General features: G+C 45.3%; 1 protein-coding gene across 1 annotated transcript; it reads left to right on the top strand.

Moving 5' to 3' along the window:
- The first annotated feature begins 5,408 nt into the window (after positions 1 to 5,408).
- On the top strand, positions 5,409 to 20,521 carry Spata5l1 (spermatogenesis associated 5 like 1). Its single transcript, XM_038331654.2, has 8 exons — positions 5,409 to 6,540; positions 7,595 to 7,780; positions 11,657 to 11,815; positions 14,720 to 14,929; positions 15,631 to 15,823; positions 17,474 to 17,604; positions 18,486 to 18,611; positions 19,265 to 20,521. Exons 1-8 carry the CDS (start codon positions 5,467 to 5,469, stop codon positions 19,427 to 19,429), a joined length of 2,244 nt encoding a protein of 747 aa, XP_038187582.1. The 5' UTR covers positions 5,409 to 5,466; the 3' UTR covers positions 19,430 to 20,521.
- The last annotated feature ends 495 nt before the right edge of the window (positions 20,522 to 21,016 follow it).

Genomic DNA, 21,016 nt, shown 5'->3' with positions numbered 1-21,016 from the left:
TTAAGCAACTTTAATCATCATGATATTGATATAGTCCAGCCCAGGTTAAGCAGAGATCAAGAAACATTGGTTAAATAAATGAACCTACGACTTTCGTATTAGTTTTATCCTAAAGTTAGGTGCAGAATTTTAAAGCTTTGCCTAAGGTCACAAACTATTAATTGGAGGACCTTGATGTACATCCAGTTTAGGTTAGAATGCAGTGTGCTGCTTCAGAGTGAGAACTTTGGGCCTAGCCAATCTGCTTGGTTTCGTATCCTTGTTGGAAACCCACTAGCTTTGTGAATTTTAGCAAAGTTATACCTCAGTTCCCTCACCTATAAAGCAGAAATATTTCCAACCTCCCAAATTTACTGGGAGGATTAAATGTGATAACACCTATAATCCAGTAAATGCACAAGTACGGCTGTCACTGCTGAGCAGAGCTGCATGTGACATGCCAAGAAGGCTTCAATTTTTCAAAAGAAATTTCAATAAATTATCTGGGAGTATCCTCATAAGGTGAGTGACCATAATTACAGCCACATCATCACAATAATTTTGCAGAGTCTACAAATTCTGCCTAGAGAGGTTGAATGAATTCTCAAGAACAATTCCTTGAAGACAGGATGACGTCAAGTGTTAGCGGTGGTTTCGGTTGAACACTGAGGAGAACGGGATTCCAATCCAGTGGTCCTGAAACAGGTCAACCACGATTTCACGTTTCTGGAACATAATTGTGTTTACTTGGATTCTAAAGATGCGAAGGTCTGGGAGTAACAATACAGAAAGAAGTGGGCCAGTAAAATCTTGGAAAATGCCTAGGCATTTGTGGCTACTCCTGCACAGTCCTGGGTGTGGGAGGAAAACAGTGACCTTCATGACAATGGACAAATGGGGCATTCAGCAGCGAGGAAAATAGGAGCACTGTGGCTATTATGAAGAAAGTCTCCTATCTGCTCAGTTTCAGCAATTCAGAACCTGTGTGTTCCTCCCTTTGTCCTCAGCTTTGCTACGTTAGAAGCCAGCCTATCAACTTTTTCTCAAAGTAGCCTTCCTATTATCAGTCCAAATGGTCACAAGCCTTCTTTTTCTCTTCTCTCTCAAGGTTTAGACTAACCAGAGAGGTCTTTTTGGTCAGTAAAACATAACAGTTCAGCAAAGATCTCTCTCTCTCTCTCTCTCTCTCTCTCTCTCTCTCTCTCTCTCTCTCTCTCTCTGTCTGTCTGTCTGTCTCTCTGTCTCTCTTTCTCTCTCTCTCTTTCTCTCTGTCTCTCTCTCTCTGTCTCTCTCTCTCTCTCTGTCTCTCTCTCTCTCTCTCTCTCTCCATTTCTCTCTCTTCTTGGCACCAGTATTTTAGAAAGTGGAAATTAAAGAATGCACTTCCCATTTGGAATGAATGTAGAAAATAACCAGAGAAAACTTAAATGGGACAGAGACCCATGAAGCAATAGGAACAAGCCAGTTTTAGGCTGTTCTGTTTCTGCTCAGCCTGTGGGATCAGACTGTATATAATATTATCAACCACTAGCAAGTCTGAGCACTCAGGAAATGCAGGAGTCACATGATGGGCTGAAATTATCAGCTCTCATATGCCTAGCTCTAATACCTACACCAGATTTTTCTGAAAATCGCCAAACTCATTCTCCTAGATTCAAAGAAATCTGAGTGAATTCACTAGGAATTGAAGAAACAAGGAGATTTAACTACTGAGCACCTAGTGTTTGACTCCATGTTGGATTAGGGAGCAGATCATTACAAGTTATTAAGAAGTGGGGCTCAACCACGAACAGACACCAGAAAGTCTATTTTCATAACTGGCTAACGATGCAAACTAGATGCATACATGCATGGATGGTGCCTCGGGGCATCGGGGTAAGAGAAGTTTGAGTAACGAGGTGAGGGGAATCTCCCTGGAAGAGGTTGGATGTAGGCCAAGAGTTTTTAAATGAGTGAGCCGGAGTGAACTGTTTCCTGGGGGGAGTGAAGGCTGCTCCTCTGCCCTCTCAGCTGCTAGTGTGCTCTAGATTACACTCTACCGCCCTTCCCAGCACACTGCCTAGAGCAGAATAACAACTGAGGTGACACTGAGTTCTTAGATGAAATCCCCCCTTGCCAACCCAGCCTAGCCGCCACTTGCTCGATCATGCACTTAATGGTTTCATTGTTGCTTTGTTTTTTAGCACTAACATGTTTGGGGTTCTGTGATAGACCATGGAAGAGAAACCCCCCTTTTCTGTCCTTGAAGGGTTTAGGTCAGAGGCAGAGATGCAGCTCAAGTGGTAGAGAGTTCCTGTGGTTCCAGTACACAGGAACGCAATCCGGGCTCCATCCCCAGCACCACGTGCAGTAGTATATGGGCGTACTTCCAGCGTGCTGGGAGGTAATGCCTTGTCTTCCTTCCAGGCCTCCAGTGTTTGCACTTCTCTCTGCATTGCCTTCCAAATTTCCACAAAAACTCATTCAAACTCTGAGCACCTAATGGCTTTTCCAGCTCAAAGCGCCAAGATCCTTTAGAGCCTTCACACAAAACATCCCAAGGCATAAAAGTCACATGGCCAGGCCTGCCACAGCAGCACCCCATTCTCTCGTCCAATTCTCTGTCCTAGTTTTGCTATTGTGGTAAGACACTGGCCATGCCCAGCTCCGGGAGGAAAGAGCTTGTCTGACTTACAGTTTACAGTCTATTGTCAAGGGAAGTCAAGACAAGAGTTGGAGGCAGGAACCAAGGGGCAGGAACTGAAGCAGAGCTCATAGAGCAATGTTCTTTACTGACTTGCTTTACCTGGCTAGCTCAGCTGCCTCTTTTACCCAGTCCAAGCCCAGCTGCTGAGGATGGCACTGCACAGAGTGGAATAGGCCCTCCTCTACTGGCTAGCAATCAAGAAAACACTCAGCAGACAAGCCTGTAGGCCAATCTGATTGATGCAATTCCTCAGTTGAGGTTCCCTCCTCCCAGATGTGACAACAAAGATTAGTTATGAGAGTGTCATTATAGAAGAGACCCTTGCCGGGCAGTGGTGGCACATGCCTTTAATCCTGGCACTCAGGAGGCAGAGGCAGGTGGATCTCTGTGCGTTCGAGGCCAGCCTGGTCTATAAGAGCTAGTTCCAGGACAGGCTCCAAAGCTGCAGAGAACCCCTGTCTCGAAAAACAAAAATGAGAGAGAGAGAGAGAGAGAGAGAGAGAGAGAGAGAGAGAGAGCCAAAAGAGTTAGATGCAGCACCATGCCTTTAATCCCAGCACTCAGGAGGCAAAGGTAGGCAAATCTCTAAGTTCGAGGCCAGCCTGGTCTACAGAGTGAGTTCCAGGACAGCCAGGGCTGCACAGAGAAACCTGTCTCAGAAAAAACAAACCAAACCCAAACAACAACAGCAAAAGAGTTAGATGCTTCCTTCTGTTATCTGGGGGAAAGAGTGGAAAGTACATGACCTAGAAAGTAGGCCCCTCTTGTCCTGATTCAGTCAGCACCTGGATCTTAGTCTTCCAAGCTTCCAAAGCTGTAAGTAAATATCCAGATACAAGTCATGTACTTACATACATGAAGGCAAAGCACTTGTACACATAACATAAGATAAATTAAAAAAAACTTTAAAGGGGCTGGAGAAATGGCTTAGGGTTGAGTGCATACTGATGGTTTTACAGAGGACCTGAGTTCAATTCCCAACACCCACATGCAGTGGTATATCTATAACTATAGTGGCATATCTGTTACTATAGCTCCAAGAGATCCAGTGCCTCTGGACTGTGTGTGTGTGTAAAAAGGTAATTTGTTATTGCCTATTATAACCTGCTTAGCATATAGTGTTTTAGTACAGTAGCCTGGCAATGTAATAAGACAATCAATAGTGACTATGGCGATTTCACACAACTGGGTGTGAACAATGGGGAGAACCTAGCGGCAGCCTCAGTAGAGAATGCCAGGTCTCCAAGGGAGGACTTCAGTTGCTGGTTCTGGGCTCCCTCTAGTGGTGCATGAGTTTGTTCCTTTAGATGGTGCTCATACATAGAATTGCCAGATTTAGGGTACTGCGAACAAATTAGAGACCACAGAGCAATTATAATGCCTTTCTTTTCAAAATTTTTCCTTCCTTCCTTCCTTCCTTCTTTCCTTCCTTCCTTCCTTCTTTCCTTTCCTCCTTCCCTCCCCCTCTTTCTTCCTTCTCTTCCTTCCCTCCCTCCCTCCCTCTCTCTCTCTCTCTCTCTCTCTCTCTCTCTCTCTCTCTCTCTCTCTCTCTCTCTCTCTCTCTCTCTCCTCTCTCTCTCTTTCTTTCTTTCTTGGAGACATTTTACCATTTTGTACATCTGGCTGACCTAGACCTCACTTGGTAGTTCAGGTTGGTCTGGAAATTGTGATAATCCTTTGGTAGGTTCCCAAATGTTGGGATACAAGTGTGAGCCATCACACCCAGCTTAGAATGGTTTTCTACAAGACTTTGTCATTGTAGGTATGATAAATTCGGATGTACAAATGGTTGAAACAAGACACTGAAGAATGGTCTGACTCAAAGGGGCAGGATGGATTTACTGGCTGGCTGGGAGACATCTGCAGTTCTCTTGAGGATGAACGAAGAGTCGAAGGCCTAGGAACAGAATCCCTTGTTGATAATTGTGACATAAGGACACGAGTGGGTGTTCCTGTGGGGAAGCTGTGTATGTCCTGGCTAAGGTCAGAGGACTTTATAATTTGACCTTGGATGGGATCAACTTCTCCATGCAACACAAAACAACACATTCTCTCTTTCACCTCATATCCCTACTAGCATAGCCTCTACCTCTGCTAAATCAGTGCAGCAATCTGTAAGGTTTGAGCGGTTCTAATAGTCTCCTCGTGTATACTTCCCTCTGTTGGCATTGGCTATGGCCACTGACTACCTTTCACCCGACCGTGCTAAAATATGCAGAGAAAACCTCTTAAGATCATCCCATTAAACTTTCATTTCCTGGTTAGTTCTATACCACAGCCATCCACAAGGACGCTGACTTTCACATCCGCCCCTTTACATATTGAAGATGGTTATTAAGTCTTACATTAGGTCTTCTTTCCCATGTCTAGACGCCATGAGCTTTTTGGAACGAGAATAAAATTCCATAAGGTGTGGGCATCACAATTAACTTGACAGGTAATTTGTTTACTCCTCAGCAGCCTGTCCCCTCCCCCACAGTTTTAGTTTTTACTTCACAAAAATGCAAACTCTTATTGGAAATTCAGAAGGCAGAGACCTGACACTGATATGGCAGCCAAGGTACGTGTTTATGACCTAGTGTGGCTTTGCGTCTGTCGGATGCCAGTTTACGCCGTCTCTGAAGGCTGCGGGAGGGACAGCGCGGGTTCTGCAAAGTTTACGGAGCCCCAGCCTTTTCACTTTCCCATAAGCCCTTTCGACCGTCAATCATCCGCTGTCCTTTCATGGCGCATGCGCGCCGCCTGCATCCGGAGCCGGGTAGAATTGCTGCCGGGCTCTCCCGGGCGTGCTTCTCCTGATCATGGCTCCGGACTCGGGGCCCTTCCCTGACGAACAGCTTTTGAAGCTGCTGCCGGTGGATCCCCGGGACCGGAACACCCAGCGCTGCCGCCTAGGGCCGGCCGCCTTCCGCAGTCTGGGCGCACGCTTGGGCTCGCCGCTGAGGATCACGTTGCCCGCCGGCGGCTGCTGCCTCTGCACGGCCTGGCCCCGGCGCGATGGGGCGGACGGCTTTGTGCAGCTGGACCCGCAGTGCGCGAGCCCCGGGGCCGAGGTGGCAGCGGGGAAGATCAGTCTGGACAGCTTGCAGCCGGTGCCCTGTCCGCCCCTGCGGCGTGTCGCGGTGTGGCCGGTGCTGCGACCGCAGGCGGGAACCCCGAGCCCCGCTGCGGTGCTGGAGGTAGCGCACGAGCTGCTGCGCCACCGGCCGGTGTCGCGGGGACACGTGGTGGCCACCCCGCCGGGCATCCCCGGCCCCGTCGCCGCGCTGCACGTGGTGGGCGGGACGCCAGACCCTGAGCCCGCCGGCTTGATCACACCGCACACCCGCATCACGCTCAGCGACCAGCCGCCGCCTCAGGTCGAGCCACCGGAGGAGGTGACTCTGGGAGGCCTGTCGGAGACTGCCACCTCCCTGCAGGAGCTGCTCCGCCTGCCGCTGCGCTACCCGCTCGCCCTGGGCGCGCTTGGGCTGGCGGTGCCCCGCGGGGTGCTCCTGGCTGGACCCCCGGGAGTGGGCAAGACCCAGCTGGTGCGGGCGGTGGCGCGCGAGGCGGGCGCCGAGCTGCTGGCGGTGAGCGCCCCGGAGCTGCAGGGCGCCCGGCCCGGGGAGACCGAGGAGAACGTGCGACGCGTCTTTCAGCGCGCTCGGGAACTGGCCAGCCGCGGGCCCAGCCTCCTCTTCCTGGACGAGGTGGATGCCCTGTGTCCCCGGAGAGGCGGCCCGCGATGTGCTCCCGAGAGCCGGGTGGTGGCCCAGGTGCTGACGCTGCTGGACGGCATCCACGGGGACCGGGAGGTTGTGGTTGTGGGAGCCACCAACCGGCCAGATGAGTTAGACCCAGCGCTGCGCAGGCCCGGGCGGTTTGACAGAGAGGTAAATAGCCGGCTTTGGTTAAGAGCCCCTTGTCCCTCGAAGCTCACCTTTTTGGACAGCTAGGTCAGGCAGGATTTGTAATCTCTTGTGACCTGTGAGCCAGAGCCTGCTTATTCTAGAGTCAGATCATCCTGGGAAGCAGGATGGTCATTAGCTTTGTTTTGCGGGCCATGAAGGTAAATAATATATGTTAAGTCTTAAGGTAACTCAGCCTGTTGCAAGCATATTCAACTGAAACAGCTTTGGAAGGAAAACCTAGTCACAGTAAGAGAAGGCAGGACAGGCAAACAAAACCAGGCATTAGCCCCTTAATATGTTCATTCCTTGTCAAGGTAACAGTTTCCTGTTCTACAGTTGACTCCCTGGGTTGTCAAGAAAGTTGAATATTCAGAGCTGCCTTGTTTTATGAGCTTTGGTCTTCAAGTGATTCTTTTTATTGCTAAGGAATAGTTAGAATAACTAGTAATTAAGCAATACGTGAGTTTTGTGGCAGAACTCTGCAGAGAAGTAGCAATTGCATACTTTTGCTTAACTCTTTTGAGGCTGTGAGTGGGTTTCTTCCTTGCACCATCTGATTAAAGGCCCTTCTCCTCCCAAAGAGCAAGGACCTGGATGATCTGGCCTATTGTTTGATCCTTGTCAGCCAGAACTTCTTCAGTGAAATATATAATTTTCATTGATCAAATTTCCAGCCTCTGTTGGTCCATTAGGCAATTAGTATTTTCTTATATTCAGAATCTAAGGTGTGCTAAAAAGGTCATGATACAAGTTCCAGAATTATGTATTAGCAATTAAGAAAACCCAGCAGACATGCCCATAGGCCAGTCTGATTGAGAAAATTCCTCAGTTGAGTTTTCCTCCTACCAGATGTAAAGACAAAGTATAGTTATGAGAGTGTCATTACAAAAGAGACCCTTGCCGGGCGGTGGTGGCACATGCCTTTAATCCTGGCACTCGGGAAGCAGATGCAGGCGGGCAGATTTGTGAGGATGCTTTTAAAGAAAGGATTTAAGTTGTATAGTTTTAATTTTTCTATTTTTTGCTTTACCTGTAGGTTGTCATTGGGGCTCCCACACTTAAACAAAGAGAGACAATTCTGCAAGTGATTACTTCCAAGATGCCCGTCTCCAGCCACATTGACTTAGGTCTCCTGGCAGAAATGACAGTTGGCTACGTTGGTGCTGACCTGACCGCGCTCTGTAGGGAGGCTGCCATGTGTGCCCTTCTTAAAAATGAGAAGGTAAGGCGTGTTGACGTATGACCAGCTGTGTTCATCTTTCCTGGCAATACGACAAATTAACTTGGGGTTAAAGAAGTGGTAGGTACAGTACGCTCCTTGGCATGGTCGGCAGTCTCCACGGCTGTGTCTGTGTGTATGTAATGTGTGTGTTGTATGTGAACGTATGTATATGAATTTATCTCATAGATTTGCTTCTCAGTGCTGTATAAATATATGATTGAAGATGAGGAAGTAGCTGAGTCTTCCAGGCAGTTTCTTCAGGGAATTTTCGTCACTGCTACAGGAACTCCCTAGTGCTAGAACCAGACCAGCCAGGAAAGATATTGACCCTCAGAAGAATCTGACAGATTTTAATTGAAATTTTTTAAGCAGCCACCCAAGACTTAGCCAGAAAGGTGCAAAAGCAGGACTAAGAGCTTTTGTGTAGCTTTTCCCCCTGATGCTCCAGTCGTGACATCTGCTGGATTACTTCTCATTTCTTTCTTTGTGTGCTTGAGTTTACATGTGTGTATGTCTTCCTGAAACATTTAGAAATAATCCATAGCCGTGATACCCTAGCAAGAATTTTAGCCACTGATGATTAACTTCAGCATTCGATTTCTAGAATAAAATGGTATCTGTAAGATTTCTTCATTGCCAGGAGACTGTTATTTTTTTTCTTTATGATTGATAAATGTCTATGGGAGAAATAAAGTTTTCTAATCCGTGAGAAATTGAATACTTGGAATTGTATTTTATTCAAGATTGTCACTGATTTTCAAATTTTGAATTTATAATTAACTTAAAAATATTTAGGATGTGCCGGGCAGTGGTGGTGCACGTCTTTAATCCCAGCACTTGGGAGGCAGAGGCAGGCGGATATCTGAGTTTAAGACCAGACTGATCTACAAGAGCTAGTTCCAGGACAGGCTCCAAAGCTACAGAGAAACCTTGTCTCGAAAAAAAAAATTAGGATGATCTTAAATGTAATATTTTTTAATATTAATTAATTTAAAAATCAAGTCATTTAGTATCTGATAACTGGAGTCCCTAAACCTCTTTGGCAAACAATAATTTCAACAGCTGAGGATTCTGGGACACTTCAGTGTTGTTCATAGCATCCTAAATTATTTTCAACTAAATAATTTATATCTTTCCTAATTTTATATTATTTTCATTCTAAGGTGGAAGAAGTTAGATACACTTCTGAGTCCCCATCTTAGTGGATTTGGTACCAAACTGCCTAGAGTTTCAATGAGATCCTGTGTATGGGTGTGAGAATGTGTGTCCTTTGTGGGAAAGGGTGGGAGTCTCAAAGAGGGAAGGGGAGGCGCATTCAGATTTCCTCTGCTTTGAAGTTCTAGGCTTCATCTTAAGCTTCTCTGGCTTAGGAGGACCAGCCACTCCTGTTGAGGAGGGGTCTAGTCTCCATAGGTAATGACTGAGTTCAGAAACAACCCGAGGGAAGAAGGGGCAGAGACATCTGGGAAGATCTGGCTCATCTTTCTTCTCCCACTAGGCAGGTGAGAGGCTCTGTACCAGGGCAGACAGGGAATCCATTCAAGTTTTTCTGAAATAGTCCAATTAAGGAATCAGGAACACAGTTTAATAAATTCAGAAGAGGAAAGGATGTATCTGCCTGCAAGGGTGCGGAAAGTCAAATGAAGTGGAGGGTGTGCAGTGGTGAAGTGAGATCTTCAAATGCTAGGTGATATTATCTAAAATTAATGAGTATTCCGTGCCCAGAGTCTAAGACCGCAAGCCAGTAAAGCAAAGAAACAAAACAGAAGATGATGGTTATGTGTTCCATGAGTCTTTTCATCAACAATAGAACAAATGCACAAGAATGGCAAATCAGCCCATGAAAGTTTGTCAGAATGTGTCCCCGTCAAACACAAGACTGAAACTCAACCGGAGAGCCAAGTATAAAGAAAGTGAACTGCCTAAAACATCACCCTAGACATGAAAACTGCTAACATTTTTAGATAATACTACTTAGAATTGGTTACCATAAGTATCCACTTTCATAGTCTTATAGAAATGGAATCAAGTAGTTGAAAATGAGTTTATAAACAACCCAATACTTAGAATTTTTTAATATTTATTTATTATGTATACAATATTCTGTCTGTGTGTATGCCTGCAGGCCAGAAGAGGGCACCAGACCCCATTACAGATGGTTGTGAGCCACCATGTCGTTGCTGGGAATTGAACTCAGGACCTTTGGAAGAGCAGGCAATGCTCTTAACCTCTGAGCCATCTCTCCAGCCCCCAATACTTAGAATTTGATATGAAAGCAAATTACTTAACAACAATATAGGTAAAATGGAAATGAACATAAGAAACTTTTTTCATTTAACTTATTTTAAATTCATTATTTTTTAAAAGGAAACAAACTATCTTTTTTTTCATTTTACATACCAGTCCTAGTTCCCACTCCCTTCCCTCCTCCCACCCCATCCAAAGAAGCCTTGAGCAAACCAAAATTGTGCTTCACTGGGATGATCAAGAAAATTGTAAATTAATACCTAATGTTAGGGGAAGATGGCTTTTTTTTAGATTTATTTATTTATTATGTATACAATATTCTGTCTGTGTGTATGCCTGCAGGCCAGAAGAGGGCACCAGACCACATTACAAATGGTTGTGAACCACCATGTGGTTGCTGGGAATTGAACTCAGGACCTTTGGAAGAGCAGGCAATGCTCTTAACCTCTGAGCCATCTCTCCAGCCCCGGAAGATGGCCTTTGAGTATAATAACGAGAAGAGCCAATAAGGGCGTGACTAGATACTCGAACATTTGGAGATGGACAGATGAGTAAACTTGCAGACACAACTAGGGAAAGGACTTTGGGGCCTGTTGTTTTCATCTGGAAAGAACGTTCAGAGATAGCTGAGAGCAGCAACCTGAGAGGAAAGACAGACAGGCACAGACGGTAAAACACCAGGAAATATGATTAGTCTGCTAGCTTCTCTAAAAGTCGCTTCCTGTTAGGTTTCTTTTTAACTTTTTTATTTTTAAAATCATTTTAATTTTGTTGCAAAGTTCCAAAATAGTTACAGAGAACCTTAACCAGGCCCTTTATCCAAATCCATAATTTTTAACATTTTGCTAAGTTAGTATTATCGTACTCTCTTGTCCATCGTGTGTGTGTGTGTGCGTTTGTGTATGGGCATGTTTTTTGTTTTATAGGGGCCACTTGAGGATTTTTTTTTTTTAATCTGAGATTTGTGACTTTGACATGAGTGATTTGGGTTATTTTGTAGAATGGTCAGATTCCAGGTATACATCCCTGATGGGACCAGTACATAGTCAGGATTGTGTCTTTACCTTGTGGAGCACGAGACCCCTCCGCTGCGCATTGGTGTTATGAACTGAATACTGAAGGCTGCTGGGGCGGTGTCTGATTCCTCCGTGAGCTATAGTGCGAGGAGATGCTTTGAAGTGTGAAGATGTCCTCTCCTCCGTGTTGCGTTTATAGAAAGTCGCAAACACCGGTGTTTTTCTACTTGTTATTTCCTCTATTTCACTCTTGTTTGAAGAAATTTAATCAACAGTGTTGAGTATCATTTCTTCCTGTCACATCCTGGCAGACTTAAAAGTTTGTTAGTCTTCTGGGGAGAACAGCTTCCCATAGCCAGAGGGGCGGAGTGGCTGTGGCTTCCTGAGAGGACCGTTAACAGCCGTAGCTGTCTGAATTTAGGGCTGGGACCTTGTGAGCTCAGCACTTCCACGTTGAGGAGATGATTGTCTGAGATGCTTGAACTTGAGACTAGTGGTAATTAGATTTATACATTCAAAAGAGATATTTTTTTTCTTTAGGTTGTTATGTGTGTATGCTATAGCAAAAGCCTGCCTAATTTTTGGCTTAATTTTTCTCTTGGGGCTTCTTCAGAACCAGGACAGTCCTCAGATTGACGAAACGGACTTCCTTGACGCTTTGAAAAAGATTCAGCCCTCATCATTTCGAAGTTCTATTGGGCTGATGGACATCAAGCCTGTTGGCTGGGAGCAGATAGGGGGACTTGACGATGTGAAGCTGAAGTTAAAGCAGGTAACGGTTATTAATCAGCTTGTCCGGCCAAGTCCCATGGTAGCATTCTGTGTTTATAATGGAAATGCCGCAATCAAATGCATTTGCCGTCTTACCCGAATTCCTGCTCTGCAGACATCAAATCTAGTTTCTGTGTTTCCCCATCTTAACCCCTCTCTAAGAACTTTTGCTTTAAGGAGTTCATTCTCATCTAGAACACAGGTTGGCAGAACTCCCGTGGCAAGCTGGAGAGTAGATGCTTTAACTTCTGTGACGTGCAGGCTGTCAGTCATTCCTTTGCCACTGTAGTTCGAGCCCGTAAACGAGAACGTTTGGTGTGTTTCCATTGTTCTGCATCTGTGGATACAACCGGCTGTCCAAACTACTGTCGGCCCTGAACAGATCCGACGTTTGTTCTTGTTATTTTTTTTCCCTAAAGCATGTAGTATGCCAACTACGTACATGGTATTTACGTTATTATGAGTGGTGGAGGCAATTTACGGCAAATAGATGCAGGTTATGTGCAAATGCTGTAATATTGCTCCTGGGGCTGGGGTTCGAAGCTGTGGAGAGCCTTTCCCATGGGCTTCTCTCATTTCACAGTCCCGAAAGACATCAGCCATGCCCCTTTGTGGTGTTCTGTTAGCCTGGCTGTGGCACTTCCTGCCTTTCTGGGCTCTCTTCTCCCTTCCCTGAAATATTGGTGCTCTTAGAGACTCATGGACATCTTTTCTTTTTAAATTACTTTTATTTTATGCCTATTTGTATTTTGTCTGCATGTGTATATGGTCACCACATACCGACGAGGGTGTCAGATGCCCTGGGATTGGAGAGCCAAATCTAGGAAGGTCCTTTGCAAGAGCAACATGTGCTCTTGACCACTGAGCCATCTCTCCAACCCTAGATATCCTTTCTGCAGTCCAAGGTGATGGTCACGGTGTCTAAGACCGTTTCGCCATTACTTGAAAAGTCTTGAATAGACTTTTCCTGAGGTCATCAGGACTGCTTGGCTATCTGTCTGCTAGATAACCACAGGGTTGCCAACATGACATGTCCAGGGTCCAGTTAATGTCAGGTGTAGGGCACATGCCTTTAGTCCTAGCATGCAGGAGACAGAGGCAGTTGAATTTCTGTGAGTTCGAGACAGCCACCACTACATAGTGAGACTCCGTCTTGAAAAAAACGCTACCTCCACACCCAAGATTCCCTGTCCAGGTGGCTGCGGTCAGCCAGCAAGCAGTTCCCCGTCAGAAGTAGGGTACCAGAACTTTGTGGAATACAATTCCTCATGTTTCAGTGACTAGTCTGTCTTGCTGTCTTCATTGCCTGTGGTACATCCAGCCTTTCGGATTTTTGTGACCTGAATCATTAAGAGATTTCTGACCTGACTGACCTCCCTGCCTCAGTTTCCTTCCCTTCCAGAGCACTCCACATATTTCTGTCAGTTGGACCTTGCAGGGCCCACTGTGGGCCACCTCCACTTCACTTCTGTTGCCTCTGCTCACTGCTGGGACAGTCAGTTTCGATGGTTTCATGCATCTCTGTTTGTAGTATCCCTTCTTCTTGGGGTGCCTGTTTTGGCCTAGTTTGTTTAAAAGTCTGTGTCCCTTGGAACAAAGCTCTCACCTGCCACCCTTCTTCCTTGAGGTCACTGTTGGTTCTGCTACCTCACCAGCACTAAGTTGGACACTCACTAGAAGTAAGGTTCACAGCTAACTTTCATAGGCCTGAGTCTCTGAGTCTGTAAAATGATTGTAAAGCTATTTCCCTTCGAGTGTTTAGGACTTCTTCACTGTTCAGTAACATTTATTGAGTGCCTGCTGTAGGCAAGTGTTGCTCTGGGTCTTGAGGATTGAGATGTGAACTCTGCTGATTCTGTAGCGGGAACAGAATGACCAACCCAACATGGGAAAAGAATAGTAAGGAACTATAAATGTTCTAAGTACAATGGAAGGCAGTACAGGCTGTGGCTGGAGAAGGGATGCTCTTCTGCTCAGGGTCCTTGGGGAAGACTTCTCCAAGCAGGTAATTTGAGGTAAGTTTGAAAGATAGAGACTAGCCACATGGGACTGAAGAGATGGCTTGGCAGTTAAGAGCACTTGTTGCTCTTACCAAAGGACCAGATTGTAACACCCGATTCTGTGTTACCCCCTCGGTACAGTTCGCGCGCCACTGTACCTTACGCGAGTCGGACAAGGGCCTGGAGATTGAAAGAACACACAAAGAGACCTGGGTCATTCGAAAGGAGATCAGCCGAATGCCGTTTATTTAGCCTTGGGGAAAATCTTATATACCCCACTCCTGCCCAAGGAATTCCACCCAGACAGGTGGGAAATTACCATATCTAACTGCTGCACAAGGACTCCCACCTAGGCAGGTGGGAAATTACCATACCAACAATAGAGTCAACAATGCCCTACAACAAATCACCAGGCGGGGCAGAGGGAGCACAGGAACAAACAGGATGCTTAGTCATCTGACCAGAAACTGTCCTCAAGATGAGCCCCAGGAACAAGGGCAGACCCGGGCCCTACACCAGATGCAGTTCCTAGCACCCAGATGGTGACTCACAACCATCTATAACTCCAGTTCTAGGGGATCTAGTGACTTCTGACCTCTGCAAGAACCAGGCATGCACATGATACACAGACATATATGCAGACCCAGACAACACAAATTTAAAGATAATTAAAAGTTTAAAGAGAAAAGCCACAGAGAACTGTTGGGAGAATGTTCAGGCATAGCTTGGTACCCCAAGTGAAAGCCATTGGGTGCAGATGGAACCAAGTAGTAGGGAGCTGGGTTCTTGGGCTGCTGAGGAGAGGAGGCTATTTCAGCTCAATGCACTCTGGGGCGTGCCAGATGAGGGGAGGGATTTGGGAAGTACCGATACACTAACATCTCCATCTTTCTGCCTGTTGACAGTGTGTTGAGTGGCCTCTGAAGTTCCCTCAGGAGTTTGCTAGGATGGGTCTGAAACAGCCAAAGGGCCTTCTCCTCTATGGCCCCCCTGGATGTGCAAAGACCACTCTGGTGAGGGCCCTGGCCACAAGCTGCCACTGCTCTTTTGTGTCAGTGAGCGGAGCCGACCTCTTTTCACCTTACGTTGGGGATTCGGAAAAAGTCTTGTCTCAGGTTCGTTTGTTTTTAAGTATTGTCTTTTCCCCAGTGGTAAAAGTTGTACATGTTTAAGTTTAAAATAAGAGCCCTCTCCCCTGTAATTCTTCCACCTACTGCTACTGTTTCATGTATTTCTTTTCTCTGGTGTTGAATAATGTTGAGGTGAGGTTTTATCAATCTGCAGTTTTATCTTTTTAAACTTTTTAATTTTTAAAAATCATTGCACATGTGTGTGCCTATGTGTGGCATATGCACTTGTGTGCAGACGCTCACATAGGACAGAAGAGGATGCTGGATCCCCTGGAACTGGAATTGCAGGGAATTATGAGTCACCCAGTGTGGGTACGTACTAGCCACTGAACTAAGGGCCCCTGTAAGAGCAGTAAGCACCCTTAGCCCCCTGTGCCATCTCTCTTGATTTTTAAAGTTAAATATTTGTTATATGCCTTTAATTCTAGTGCTCAGGACAGACAGATTTCTGTGAGTTCCAGGCCAGCCCAGGCTACATAATAAAATCCTGTTTTAAAAGAAAAGAGCGTTATCACTTCCGTGTTAAATATCTTTAAAGAAGACAACTTTATCTATCATTGACTTTTTTATTTACTAATTTCCCAGTTCTTAGAGTCTTCATTTTTCTGTTTTAATGTTTGCAGATAGCAAAGTGAAAATAGTCACCGGAATGGCGTGTGACATTATGTTTTTTTTCCCTCACTAAGGTATTTCGACAAGCAAGAGCCAATACTCCAGCGCTTGTGTTTTTGGATGAAATTGACTCAGTCTTGGGGTCTCGCTCAGTCGGCACCTTGGGATGTGATGATCGGGAGCGAGTTCTTTCAGTTCTGCTGAATGAACTCGATGGTGTGGGAGTTAGGACGGTAGAGAGAAGAGGGAGTAAATCAGACCACCAGGGTAAATACCAGGAGCTGGGGCTCTTTTTTAGCCAGGGTGCACCATAATCCCAGGCCAGAATTAGGTAACATTCCCACACAGCTGTATTTCCTAGGCTGGATCCATCTTCTGGAGGGTTATATGATATCACTGACTTCTTGGGACTTTTATAGGGCTGATGAAAATTGTGTTTTGGGCAGAATAAGTAAAAAGTCTTATAATTATCTTAGATGTGAATTTTATTTTCTAAAGAGTGAGAAATATATCAGCCGGGCGGTGGTGGCGCACGCCTTTAATCCCAGCACTCGGGAGGCAGAGGCAGGCGGATCTCTGTGAGTTCGAGGCCAGCCTGGTCTACAAGAGCTAGTTCCAGGACAGGCTCTAAAAAAGCTGCAGAGAAACCCTGTCTCGAAAAAACAAAAAAAAAAAAAAAAAAAAAAAAAACAACAACAAAAAAAAAAGAGTGAGAAATATATCTTCCTTAACAGAGAAGGGAATTTATTCTCATGAATTGAGAATATATCCTGAGAAGGACTTACCCTTCTTAAATTACAAAACAAACGAGTACTTGAGGAACTTCAGTAGTTGAAAGCGAGTGAAGTTAGTGAGTCCCCTGCCTCTGTGAGCCTCTGCTTCAGACAGAGTGGTTTCTTGTCCTGAGTGGGTAATATCTGATTTATTCTAATCATATTCCCGTTTGTTTCCCATTTTTTTATTTATTCCACAGAAGGAGCATTTTAACCACTCAGTAGAAATAAAGCACACTATAATTAGAAGGGGCCCACGATAACCTGATCTCATGGTGCAGGGGTTCCTTGTACAGCTTCCCATTAGCATGCTGGGAAACTTGCTGCTTTGAGGGGTGTACACTGGAGGACCGCTTGGATTATCCAACTCAATGAATGGTTTTGATTTTAGGCCTTGCCGTGTCTTGCTTTTATCTGTTTCTTCTCTCGGACTTGGGATTGTGTGTAGGTCGGTGGTAGATAGAGTGGCTGCCTGGCCTGACCACACTCTGCGGGCTGTCCCAGCACTACGCAAATCCAGGTGTGCTGGTTCATGCTGGGAAACCCAGCGCTTGGGAGGTGTGACCAGGGGAGCAGAAGTCCCTTTTGTTAGGTAAAGAGTTTGGGGGTAGCCAGGGGTCCATGAGATCCCACTTCAAACAGAAGCATATGTTGCTTCTCATCCAGGGTTTGCATAACTGCAGCTCAGGTTGATCATCTCTGCCTCTGGAAAAAAAAAAAAAAAAGATGAAATTTCCATCTTTGGGGATACGGAAAGCTGGACCTTCCAGAACCGTCATGGCCCCCATTAGCCCCGCAGTCTGCCTTTGTAAGCAGTCTGTTTATAGTTGTCGTCCAGCGGGGGCCTGAGTGGATTTGGGCACCAGGCAGGTGTCCTTCCATCTGGCCCCTTTGTCAGTTCTCACACAGAGAAACACCTGTCAGGACTACTGTCCTGTCAGACACACAGGTAGCTCTTCGGTTAAGGAGTTGTTTGTGGGTTGACTTGGTACCAAGAAGGTGTCTGGGATGGCAAGTAAGCATCCTGACTCTGAGGAGAGGTTGTCCTTGTTGAAACAGCACTTTGTCATGTGTGACTTACTTAAAAGGGTTTTATTGAGTAGCAGTGTGTTGACATGACTCTGTGTTATATGCTTTTCCTCAGAATACCAAGAGATTCTTCATCAGAATGTCATGATCGTTGTGGCAACCAATAGGCCTGACGTCTTAGATGACGCCTTGCTGCGGCCTGGAAGACTGGATAAGATGATCTACGTCCCCCCTCCTGATCAGGAGGTAACGGCTGATGTTTCCTCTGCACTTGGCAGTGCTGGGCGCGGGCCAGCCTCACGCTTTCTCTGATTGGTGTCTGTCCGTGCCTTCAGGCTAGCATGCCTGGAAGTGACTCTGGTGTCTCAGCAGTGCGGAGGGCACTGGGTGCTGTTCTGCACTGGGATGGAGTAGGCGCTGAAGGCTCTGTCAGTGTCTGGGGCTGCAGGGACTGTAGTGAGTTCAGTCAGGAAATCCTTCACTCTCAAATGCACAGAGCAACCGGCAGATGGTGAAGGGCTCCAAGAATTACTCTTTTCCTTCTTTAGGCTTTTATCAAGTTTTAAAAAGATTTTTCTTTTAAAGTAATGTCTGATGCTTCTAAATGTATCTGATAATTCATGTGTTTGTTTCTGAGACTGTTCTGATAGTGGTATTTGTTCCTGAAAGAGAGTCATCTTGTCTCATAAGAAGAATGGTTATGATTAGCTACTTCAAACATAATTAAGAAACTACTTTTCACCATTACTGTATGAATCATTGATGGCTCAACTGTCTCTTTCAGAAGCAAGAATGATTTTAATTGATTATGAACACACACACATTACACATACCACACATACACACCACAAACACACAAATACACTACACATACAAACACACACAAATATATACATTATCCACATACACCACATATACACAAATACACACTACACACAAATATATACACTGCACACACCACACCACACATATTTACACATCATACACAGAAATACACCCTGCACATATACACCATGCACACACACTTTGTAATATGATAAAAAATTTGAACTTAAAAATGTTTAATGTATCAGTGTTGAACATGAATGTTAAGGATTGTAAACATTTTGTCTTTGGTTTTGTTCCAGGGCAGGCTTTCTATTTTAAAAGTCTGTACAAACAACATGCCGATAGGGCCTGATGTTTCTTTAGAAAAGCTAGCAGCAGAAACGGTTTTTTTCTCTGGAGCCGATCTTAGAAACCTCTGCAAAGAGGTAAGTTTGTGCTGTTTTGTGTTGAGGACCCAACACTGCCCCCTCCTACCCTGAGATGCCTCATAGCTTTTGAACTTTGAGCTTCTTTACTCTGCCATGAAGTTTGTCTGTGGTCAGGGTTTGGAATTGCATCTTCCACACATGTACATGGCTACAAGGAGACATGTCATCTTTCCTTTTATGAGCAGTGCTTCCTACCTTTAGGTTAAGGTTCCTCTCATCTTAAACTATATATGGACTCGGAGTGTATGTTATTCTGCAGTTGCCCATTTACGGCTAGATTTTTAATGTACAAAAAAACTGTAGTCAGCTGGGCTGTGGTGGTGCACATCTTTAATCCCAGCACTCAGGAGGCAGAGGCACGCGAATCTCTGTGAGTTCTAGGTCACCGTGATCTACAAGAGCTAGTTCCAGGACAGGCTCCAAAGCTACAGGGAAACCCTGTCTCGAAAAACCAAAACCAAACCAAAACAAAACTGTGTTCTAGGGTGGATTTTTAGGCACCTTAACTTCTACCTTAATGTTTGTGATGACATTGAACTCCTTTGACGTAAGGCCAAAGGTTTACAGCCAGACTGCAGTGTTGTTGACGTTACTGTTAGTTTTTAAACGAAGCAAATTAACTGTTCTCTCTTGCTTATCTCTGTCATCAGGCTGCCTTGATTGCTCTGCAAGAGAACGGACTGGAAGCAACCTCGGTGAAACAAGAGCACTTCAGGGAATCGCTTAGGACTGTGAAGCCGTCCTTGAGTCGGGAAAGCTTGACAGCGTATGAAAACTTATTTAAGAAAGGACTTCCTGCCTTGGAAGATAATTAAATTTTTATTTTATTTAGTTTTTCACTTTTTATGGTTTGCAACTTCACACTTTCCTAGGAGAGAGAGACTTAGCAAGAGAGAGGCTGAGAGAGAGAGGCTGAAAAACTTGCCCTGATAAACACCATCTTACTTCTAGAAGGTATATTAAAACACTAATAAAAAGTTGTGTGTGTGTGATTTTGTTAGGATAGTTATTTTTTGGTCACTTTTTGTGGCTTTGACATGAGGTCACTGACAGGAGAGTTGCAGGGCTGGAACGGAGGATTTCAGCATTCTCCAGCCCAGAGTCTCCCGTTTAGCATTTTGTCATTGTTTTCTGTCCTTCACACACACACAGTTTTCTGAACAGTTGGCGACTAGAATATAGTCATGCATCACTCGGGGATGACACTAAGAAGTGTGTCATTAGGCAGTTCCATCCCGAACGCCATAGAGTAACGCGGTTATTCAAGCACAACACGACTGCACCGCCAGGGAAAGCCTTGGGAGGTCACTGTCATACATGCCTGTCTCTCAAACACTGTCTGACTCGTGTCTCTGCATGCTCCATTCTAGCTAGTGTTTAGTGCGTGCGTCTTACGAATAACATTGTCTCCTACTGCAGTTCCCTCACCAAGCTCAGGAAGTTCAACATCAACACAGTATTTTACTGTATCCAGTGAGTTCCTCTCTCTGTCCCTGTAATGGCCTACGTAATCATCTTTTTCTGTCAGACGATCTAGTCTGGGGTTACACCCTGAGTTTAGCCGTCACATGTGCCTTCTGTGTTTTACTTGGAGACAGTTCTCAGTCTTTCTTGGCCTCAACGTCTTTGGAAGCAGACTAGTTTTTGGTGGACCAGTCAGCTCCAGCACTTCTGCACTTCTTTGGGTGTATGCTTTGTGTCACTGTGGTTCTTCATCCTCTGTGCTGGAGGCACAGTGCGCTCCACATCGTTGGTGAATGTTCATCTCGTCCTCTCATTGTGTGGTTTCTCCACTGTAGTCTTAACTCCCCCACTTTGTAATTGTAAGTAATTTGAGGTCATAGATTGGTCTGCATGTTTTTATTTTTATAGAAGCAATTAAGGATTAAAAACCCTTTGATATCTAACCTTCCGGTTCTTGTTTTTGTGGTTTTTTTTTTTCTTTTTAACTCCTGAAGTAATGGTAGCGCACAGTTTTTTGCTACTGTTCCTCACTAGCAGTGTGAGGGAGCACCTTACCTGGGCCACCCAAGGTGCATCTAGGTGCCTGTCACCGAAATGCCCAGGAAATGGCAGAGTCTGACCAGGACATCCTGTGACTCAGTTTCCACAATCAGAAGATTGCTCTGGACAACTTCCAAGACTGTTTTAAAAAATTGGTTTTTACTTAGACTTTATGGTTTACTAAGCTGGTTTTTCATGACATTCTCACACACATGTCCTTTGTTCATATTGCCTTTCTCCACCTCTTCCTTCTCGTGGTCCTACTCTGTTAGCCCACATAGTCCCCTGTGGTGGAATATTATTTTAAAATGTGTCACATTTTTTTGTGCCGTGGAACGTGTTTAATGATGCAAAGATGTGTTGCGTTCTTTATGTTGCATTTGTTTGACTCTGTGAAG

The sequence above is a fragment of the Arvicola amphibius genome, chromosome 5 (genome assembly GCF_903992535.2).
Source record: "Arvicola amphibius chromosome 5, mArvAmp1.2, whole genome shotgun sequence".
In the NCBI taxonomy this organism is placed as follows: Eukaryota; Metazoa; Chordata; class Mammalia; order Rodentia; family Cricetidae; genus Arvicola; species Arvicola amphibius.
Note: the sequence above shows the minus strand (reverse complement) of the source record. Positions and strands in the feature narration are given on the sequence as shown.

Bases quoted from the DNA above. Each gene is read 5' to 3' on its own strand.
- Spata5l1 (XM_038331654.2), top strand. From the start codon at position 5,467: ATGGCTCCGGACTCGGGGCCCTTCCCTGACGAACAGCTTTTGAAGCTG. The intron at 6,541-7,594 runs GTAAATAGCCGG...CTTTACCTGTAG, and splicing joins CCGGGCGGTTTGACAGAGAG to GTTGTCATTGGGGCTCCCAC. The intron at 15,824-17,473 runs GTAAATACCAGG...GCTTTTCCTCAG, and splicing joins GAGTAAATCAGACCACCAGG to AATACCAAGAGATTCTTCAT.